The sequence below is a fragment of the Montipora capricornis genome, chromosome 4 (assembly GCF_036669925.1).
Source record: "Montipora capricornis isolate CH-2021 chromosome 4, ASM3666992v2, whole genome shotgun sequence".
Lineage (NCBI taxonomy): Eukaryota > Metazoa > Cnidaria > Anthozoa > Scleractinia > Acroporidae > Montipora > Montipora capricornis.
In genome coordinates, this window is record NC_090886.1 from 974,720 (window position 1) to 984,100 (window position 9,381).

At 39.3% G+C, this 9,381-nt stretch overlaps 1 protein-coding gene across 1 annotated transcript; it reads right to left on the reverse strand.

The window, feature by feature from the left end:
- Positions 1–222: 222 nt before the first annotated feature.
- Positions 223–8,812, reverse strand: LOC138045076 (uncharacterized). The gene is made up of 5 exons (XM_068891452.1): positions 8,598–8,812; positions 4,881–4,943; positions 2,891–2,962; positions 1,544–1,666; positions 223–393 (listed from the first exon to the last, which is right to left on the reverse strand). Exons 1-4 carry the CDS (start codon positions 8,713–8,715, stop codon positions 1,551–1,553), a joined length of 369 nt encoding a protein of 122 aa, XP_068747553.1. The 5' UTR covers positions 8,716–8,812; the 3' UTR covers positions 223–393; positions 1,544–1,550.
- Between the last annotated feature and the right edge of the window lie 569 nt (positions 8,813–9,381).

Below are 9,381 nucleotides of genomic sequence, written 5' to 3' on the forward strand. Positions count from 1 at the left end.
GATATAACAATCGCTTGGTCTGATTTCAGTAATCTGGTTAAATGGCAAGTCCAAGGTATACCTTGCCGCCTCTGAAGAAACCTTCCTATCAAACTCATGCGATGATTTGAGTCTTAACTTGTCTTTCCGATTTCTGTAAGGCTTTATTTTGCGACTTTTCAATGGCTTTTAATCTCTGTATATCGTTCGTGGTTTCTGGGAGTATTTTGTCTCTATCAGCCACCTAACTGTTCTGATTGGAGCACTTTCCTGTAAACGAGCAAACAAAACAAGGAAGGAAATGCCCGGCCCCATCCTCAATCGTCCCAACACAAAACTGAAACAACCATAAAATTCGATGTATTGCAGCGGACAGCATGCCAAGGGTTAATCTTTTAGTCTCACGTCTTCTTCCTGGAAAGAGAAAGGAAAAATAGACAACTTTTTTTGTCCGTTTTTAAAGGCCCACCTTCAACCGACGGGCTTTTCGACCGTTTGTTTTTGTTATGGAAAATCGCATAGCTTATCGTAGCGATTTGATTGGATGAATTTCTGCTATGGCGAGATTTTCATAAATGAAAATTGTTCCCACGGCCCCAATGGCTGTATGGTGAACGTGAGCCTTAAGTTAATAGCTTCTACTTCGACGCAGTTTGATCGTTTGGGAAAAGTCAGTGTAAACTTTATGACATTGAGATTTCGACAACCTCAGCCGAAGTCGAGATCTTCTGTCAAATGTGACCCCAGGTCTTTTATCACCCTCGTCACGCCCTCGAACATGCACCAAATGTTGTACCAAATTCAAACCCTTTTGGAATAGTCAAACCCATACTGTTTGGAAATCTCTACTTTCTCAAATCCCATAATAAACCTCTTTTACCCCCCCCAAAATTGTCATGTTCCTAGCCAGGTGATCTGGTGACGTAATTCGGCGGACTGGGAAGAAAAATTTTAACGCCGTATTCCACAACCGCGCGCGGCCTTGAATGTTATTTTCGAATTCAACATTGTAGAGGCGAGGTTAGATCTCGTCGGTTTTACGTGAATGTTCATTCGGTAACAGGAAATGTGGGAGACGGAATGATCTGTTGAGTTTTGGCGGTGGAAATACTGCGGGAAATTTGGAAACCTAAGGCCGCGCGCGGTCGTGGGATACGGCGTTAAAATGTTTCTTCCCAGTCCTCCAAATTACGTCACCAGATCACCTGGAGAAACATCGAAAACAGTGATTATGCAAAGTTGTTTTTGATTTTGTGGGGGGGGGGGGGGGCGGGTAAACAAGGTGTATTATGGGATTTGACAAATTAGAGAATGCTAGAATTTTACGCCAATAGCGGAAAAGTGATCATATTGTGGATTCATGAGGCGCACAACATTTTGACCACTGTGATGACTAATGTCGTCGATAAGAGTACAGACAACGCTGAACACATTTGATCTGTTAATTTCTGCCGACCTGGTATCCCAAGATGGTCTGTGAGAAGACACCAATTTTGCCTACGACTACACACAATTATGTGCGACCTGCCAATACTTTATCTATAAGGAAAGATTTTGTACTTACCAAGTTATCAACAGAGTTGACAAGTTTCGCGGCAGAACTGTAGGGCGAAGGCCTTCTTCCTTACTAATTTGTCACATTTTCCTCGAAAACGTCGACACATCATGAAGGCGTCAGTACACCTGGCTAAATTGAAATTGAAATTGACGAAAAAAGGTAGGGTAAATGCCTTCTGAAGGTCGGCTCAGGCCTAATAGTCGCGACGCCCCTCTCCCATTTCCACTTACCGTCACATAAGCCCTACTTACACTAGAATATAAAAATCCGGCACGCCATTCCGAAATCTCGGTACCGTACCAATATGTTTTTCGGGCACGGCACGGTAAATTTTTCATGTGTAAACTGAACAAACAGATGGCATATTGGGCACCTGTGCCAGAAATTATAGGTGTGCGAGCACCTCTTTGGAGGTGTGCTCTGCATTCCAAATATTGGTACCGTGCTACGATTTTGGAGTGTCGTGTCAATTTTGAACGTGCGTAAAAGGGGCTTTAACCAACAATACCACTTAATTTACTCATCGAGGTGGAAGTATATATTAACCAGCCGGGAAGTGGCGAATTCAGTTAACTGATTCCCCTTCACAGACACTTTCGGGAATAATTGTTTGTGAATTGCCAAGAAAGTAGTAAAAAGCAGAAATTCGTAAAAAGATCACGAAATGTTTTTATAAGACTTGTTTCGCCTTGTGTCACATCTTCATATAACCGTCACACAAGAAGTAGGACGATCGAACCATCACTAATGCCTGGAAACATTTTTCACAATCACCATTGCTGAAATATTTCAGTGGGTTATTAATATATCACTGACAAATCTGGAATGGGAACTTCAGAACCTACTTTCATCCTTCTCAATCTCTTCCACAAGCAGAGGTGCAATTCCCGTTTTAAAGATGGCCACAGGGTTTGAGAAAAGGCCACTAGAGAAAAATGACCTGATATGATGAACTTATAGTTAATTTGAACTGTACATACATACACTGGACGAATGCCTGCAAAAAGAACGTCACTTGCAGATAATGTTTCTTTCTTTCTTTTCTTTATTTTAAAGAGGCTCTTTGCCAATTGCTTTTTCCTTTTTTCCATTATTGGGCCGTCGAGCGTTGCGTGACGCCCCAAAACGGCTGAGAAGGCGGAGACTATGGTACACTATAATCTGCAAATACACGATCTTGCTGAAAGAAATGTGTAAATAGCGCAAAAAGGTTCCACTGAAGAAATAAGTTTAACTCAATCAAAAACATAAAACAAACAGCGGCTACAAACATAATGATAAAACGCATTTTACTTATGTTTTTGATTAAGTTGAAATGGACAAAGTACAGGAATATTTATAAGTTTCACTCACTCCTCCTATTCAACGCATTGCTGTAGTAATCATTGGAGTAATCCTCATCAGAACTCATTTCTTCTGTGAAATCTTTAAAAAAAAAGAGAAAACTGAGTATTTTAGCGGCTACAAACAGCATAATTTAATTAAGACACCTCCCTGTGTACAGTCGCCCGCCCTCCTCAAACATCGGAGAGCGGGCGGCGGTACACGGGTTACTTCCTGGCTGTGTCCTGGCTAAATTAAAACTTTCCATAATACAACATAATCATTAAAAGGACTACACCTTTCTACATCTACCCCAGCTACTGCTGATGCTGCTGCTGCTGCTACTACTACTACTACTATTATTACTCATAGTTCTGGCCGCGCAAGCCTAGACGTTTCTTTTTCGGTTTGACGAACATGACGGCACCTTGTGGACAGGAAGTAATACGTGTTATTATATCTCTCAGATGAGCAGATGGTACGCGCGCTGTGTTTGGCTAAATTTTCGGGCCGTATTCTACAGTACGGAGCGCTGTACGGCCCGCAGTACAGCCCGCTGAATTTAAAATTTCGATAAAACATTATCTAGCAAGTTTTTCATGTCGTTTCTGTTACATAAACTTGTAAAACTGTTTGAATCTTGCTAACAACTATTTCAAACAGCCAAGACGATTTAGTTTTTCGGATTTTGAAACGGCAATCTTTGTGGCAGTTGAACCTTCCGCTTGACTTCGACAAGTTTCCTTGCCGGAGCACGGGATTAACCTCAGAGACATAATAAATATCTTACTAACCTCGTTTTCTCGGTCAGTACTGGAAGTTACGGATCCCGGTCTGTTTTTCCCGTTTATTTATGCGCTTCGCGCATGGGCCATAAATCAACGCGAAAAAATCTCGGTCCGTAAGTTACAGTACGAACCTCGAACATGTCGAACTCGCTTAGTAAGAGGTATATATGTTAAATAAAGACTGAAAAGAAACTATTTCACTGCTTAAGATTTCATTTCTCAATCAAGTTTTCTTTATTTTGTGATTGCATATCAGTTTTGTCTATTTTCAATTCGTTTATTTCCACATTTCTTTTCTTTTTTTCTTTGGAATTAATCCACGTTTTGACAGCTCGTTTTGTTTTACCTTAGACGAGAGATTTTAAACCTATATTTTTTATGTCTGGGCCGCGTTTTGTTGGAATTTCCCACGAGCAAGAAAGTTGTGCAGCATAGAGGATAACATAAGCGTGGTATGTTGACTGCCCACAAGGCGTGAGGACAAAAAATGCACGTTGTATAATTAGCAATTATTGAATGAGGTTGAGTAGGATATGAAGAATTCTACAGTTCGTGGAGGTTGTTATCCACCAAGGCCGAAGGCCGAGGTGGATAACATCCTCCGAGATCTGCAGAATTCTTCATATTCTACGAAAGCCGAATTCAATAATTCCTTTATTATTCATTCAAAATATTTTCTTCGCTCAAACTTCTAAACCTACTCGCAGCCATTTTTCTGCTCAACACTAAATACCACAATCTCGTCCCCAGCTTTTTTCGGTCAACGGTTCAATAATCTGCAGCGGGCTGCACTTTTGACGTCATTGATTCAATATGACGAAGTTTCTTTCCAAATTTGATGAACAGCAGCTGGTTATGGTGAATTATATGTGTGGTTTTAACCAATCAGAAACGGGGAAATATTTTGAATGAAGAATAATTCAAGATATAGGACGATATAAAAAATGCTGAATAGCTACCTCTGTTGATCAAGTCTGTCTCATCTTTTGAATGAAAATCATAATGGATTATTTAAAATCAGTTACGATTTAAGAGATTATTCAAATCAAGTGATTATCATCACACTTAAGAAAGGTGAATTTGAGGAAACTTGTGAAAAACCAAGACTTGGGCATCCTAACTAGTGTGCGCATGCGCTTTAAACAGCTCTACCCCTAAGTTATTAGCCCATTTGGGAGCAATTTCGTGTTATACGTCGTAAATGGTGAAAGTAGATAGATACATCAACTTACATCCTGGAAGATATTCGTCATCGTTCATTTCCTCGTGTAAGACTCTGGTAACCATATCCGAGTCTGAAACCAAAGAGATGAAGATAAATCTGAGCGACAAATCAAAACAACTTAAGAAAAGTAAAGATAACAAGGAAAAAAAGCGCTTCATTCAAGTCCTGTATTTGGATTTTTTTATCGACGGAAACTTTTACTGAGTTGTTTCGTGTTTTTGGAAAGAGGCTGCAAATTACCCAAAAGCATACAGTGGAACCTTGATTTAACAAAGTGCTAAGGGACTGGGGAAATTGGTTCGTTATATCGAGGGTTCGATATAGCAAATTTGCAGAAAAACAACCGAAATGTTCGTAAAATCGAGGTATGATTTTTTTTAGTGGTGTTACGTTGCGCTACCCAGCATTTCCGGATTTAATTGTTTTGATTCTTGTTAACCTTTTTTTTCTGCGCACCAGTAGTCTATTCATGCGTACCGTGCTGTCACGGACAGCGACGAGGAGCTCTTTCTAACGCAAAATTGCGAATTGAGCATTATTACACAAACAACAGTTCGCCTCAACTTTGTTTCGTTCAGCTGTACGAGAAATATTTGTTCAGGTGTCCCGAGTCTGGAGTGGCGAAAGACGTGTTCTACTTGACTCCTAGACGTGTATTCAAGTATTTTGATGATGTTAAATTTTGAAAAAATAGCAAATTATGAACGTTAGGTTGTAAAAATAGCCTAGTAATATTTTTGGCACATTTTGCAGTTTGGTATGGAAACTGACGCTGGAACACAGCCTCCGTGCAAACATGGCAACCAGAGGATTCCATACAAGTTTCCAAGAGAAAATTTGAAGTTTGTCATGACGGGCACCGGGCATAGAGATGTTAGGTCTTTGAAATAATATCAACGCTCTGAATTTGGACGTGCTGCTTTTAATCGGTGTACTTTCATAATTTTAAAACACTTTAAATTGTAAAACGTCGTTATTGAAATAATCAGAATTTCATTTTTTGTTTCAGAGAAGCCTATCGATGAAAATTCGTTTGTCTTAATTTGTTTTTGGATTGTTTCTACCAAATCCCTCATTCGAGGGATTTATCTGTATAAATCCCTCGCTGGAGGGATATATCTGTATAAATCCTTTTCAATTTAATTCATCATTCCCCTGCGCTCTTCCCTGATACTTTATCAAACCCTCCCCGGACTTTCAGTCTGTTGTGTAAGTTAAATACAGGTCGTTGAATCACAAAAGAAAATGCCCCAACCGTGAAATAACGTTCGTTACACCGAGGACTTCGTTATATAGAGGTTCGTTAAATCAAGGTTCCACTGTATTTGTATCCACATGTCTTAACTTACTCATGGACTTTTCACGAGGCTGTCCACTAGCCGCAGGCTTAACTTGAGAATTATTAGCAGGCTAAAGCCCGGTTCACACTACAGAAAATTTTTGGCACGGCTCGGGTGAAATTTGCATGGGTTCCAAAAAAAAAAGGTTCGGCTCGGATAAAATTTGCAGTGTAAACAACCTGCCCGTACCAAATCTCATCCGTGCCGAACCAAAATCTTTACCCGTGCTGGGACCTTCGGCGAGGTAGTCCGAGCACGGGTGAAAATGGTACGGGTGCTGAGAAAAGCGGCACGGTTCGGATAGAACAAGTAGTGTAAACACTTTAACGGCCAAGGTTGAGCCTTAATTCATACAGGCTAGCGGTTTTTTTGCGTACATTTCAAGATGGCGGCTTATTCCCTACCAAAATCACGCGGACGTTCTTGATTATAGTTGAACTGCGCATGTCTCTAACAGCAGTTACGTGGGCCCAAAAATTTTGGTACGGTATTGTTGGTACGGTAAACATGGTTTAGTGTAAACAAAGTTTGCTGAGCTCTTTTTTGTGACCCGTGCCAATTCACACGAACCGTGCCCAAAATTTTCTGTAGAGTAAACCGGGCTTAAAATAAAGTGATGTTTATTCAGGATTGGACATTAGCACTCGCCGCTCGCCCAGGCGAGTCTCTAAAGTGTCGGGCGAGCGCAAATCATCGATCACTCGCCCGTTTGGCGAGTACGATTTTCGTCGCCAAGAAATTATTTAAATTGCGAAATAAACACTGCTTTTTGCATTCCATTTTGCCAAGAAGATCCCTAAACATAAACTTACCATTTCTGTTTTACAAAGTTCTATATTCCGAACTGTCTAATAAACTGGCGCTAAAAGGCAATATTGGGCTTCGTAAATAGACAGATTATATGGTTTCCTGGTCACTACCGATCGAGCCATCGGTGACTAGGCAAAACCGCTGCTCAGAAGAACAGACACGATTACTTGCAAACTGCAGGGATCTCTCTTGGGATTTAAGGTCTTTAATAGAATTTTTCATTGAAGTAATAATCCTTGGTCTGCCACGTGCTTGATGACGTTGGAAGCGAATTGTTTTCCCGTACTTTCCCAGCACTCTGATCAATGCGTGTTGAAACTAAAACAGACTTTCTATTCACTTTAATAGCCTTACAGTGTTGAAGTAAATTTCAACGGTATTAAATAGTACAAAACGAAAGATTACTAAATTGGTTGGAGAGATTGGGGGGGGGGGGGGGGGGGGTTTGGGTTGGTGGGTAAACTTTTGGGCGAGTGAAAACTGATCCGGGCAAGTTCTCAAAATTAAGTGTCCAACCCTGTTTATTTATTCACGATAAAAATTCATTCAGATACAAGATGTGATTGAAAAGCTGAGAGTTAATTCTAAAAATTAAGCCCACTTATAATTATATCGGCACAATTGATGTTACAACAGTTTTAATTGATTTCTTAATTTTAGTAAAACTCTGTTTTGAAATGGACTACGCCAAAGTTCCCAGTTCTCAAACCAGCGTCGATTTTTTGTTTATGACGTCAAAATACTCGTTTACACCATTATTCAGAATATTCACAGTCTAAAATGTGGTCACAACCGTCGAATAGGGTGTAAAAATCTAATCGATTCTACTCCGCACAGCGTCAAGTCCTAAGTGGTTCTTTTGGTAGTGATAACTATAAATCATATAAATTATTTCACTTAAAAAATCTTTAAAATAAGGCTTTAAAGAAACGCTGGGTCGTTGCAAGAATTTACATGTCTTTGATGACCTAAAGCTGAGTTGTGCTTTTATAATACAGTGTACAATCACATGTTGCAATCAGTTCTATCGGGTTCAGAATGATCATGAATGCCAGTGCTTAATTAGCCCTTTTCAAATCGCTGATTTGAACGTCGGTGGCAGCTGTGGTGGTAACTGTTTCTCTTTGGGTAAAATAACACATTTGAACTGAAACTCTTCATACTTCATAGTTCAATATTTCAGAAACTTTCAGATATTTGTAGGAACGGAATTCAAAGTTTGAGAGCATCTCGAAAAGGAAAAAAAAAAGCATGTTTAGTGAAACAAATTAACCATTGCCCTGACGCCAATAAGGAAACAAAGTCAAATTTACCAGATCTTGATGCCGACTTTCTCAGTTGGACGTTTTCTTTTTCACATTAGATTTTTCCTTGAAAGGTTGATTTGAAAGTACCGGTTTTTATGTCCTGTGTAGAAACTGATTTTAGCTTAGTAATGAACAGCAATATTTGAAACAAAACTCTTAAGATCTTTCTTAAAAGCGAAATATATTCTTGTTCGGGAGTTTAAAGAACTTAGCACTAAAAACAACTTCAAAAGATGTAAAGGAATCTTAAAAGTTGACAACACCAACCGTTTTCCATATCATCTTCCCACAAATCGGCGTTTTCAGAGGAAATAGATGCCGTTTGGACATCAAAAATTCCCCAAACCGCCAGTATAGCCAGCAACATAGCAGTTTTGAATGCCATTGTTGTATGTATGAAAAATCAGTGGAATACAACCATCAACTTGAAGATCTGAACACCGCACTCAGTCCAGCGATCTACTGTTAATGTTAGGAATGCCTCCTTGCTTTAATTGCAAGGATGCTTTGTAGCGTTTATGCACCGCTACACAATTAATTAAGGCAGTTAATTGAAAAGATTGATTAGATTAATATTTTATGTCATCTTTAACTGCTACTGGACTAAACGGCAATTTGCGACTTCAGGAAAATGTGTAATTTTTTAACATAAAGAGAATAAATGAATCATACTTAAGATTGTTTGGCAGAAAACGTCTGCTAACTGAACGGCTTATCAAAAACAAAGAAAATTAAAACAACGCGTTTCAACAAAAAATGTTTAAAAAAGTTGTTAATTAGGATTTTCTTTGGAACAATTCTGCACCCTTGGGTTGCTATAATTGGAGAGTACAGAATTGGAAGCTCAGAAAAATATACACTAAAACTATTGTTACACTTTCATAGTCTTAGAATAAAAAAAAACACTTACCTGGGCGGTAGCACTATAGATCCCCGCCAAATATTCTTTATGATCATTTTACGTTTTGAGCAATTTCAAAGAGAACGTCCTGCGTTTTTTTGCTGTGATTAGTGAAGTCATACGTTTTTCTTAAAGATAAGTTTTCGCTCG

What these genes read in the sequence shown, in the direction of transcription:
- LOC138045076 (XM_068891452.1), bottom strand. Translation starts at nt 8,715, where the DNA reads ATGGCATTCAAAACTGCTATGTTGCTGGCTATACTGGCGGTTTGGGGA. An exon ending in GGAAGATGATATGGAAAACG is followed by an intron (nt 4,944 to 8,597) that starts GTTGGTGTTGTC and finishes CTTTGGTTTCAG; the next exon opens with ACTCGGATATGGTTACCAGA. An exon ending in TGACGAATATCTTCCAGGAT is followed by an intron (nt 2,963 to 4,880) that starts GTAAGTTGATGT and finishes TTTTTTTTAAAG; the next exon opens with ATTTCACAGAAGAAATGAGT.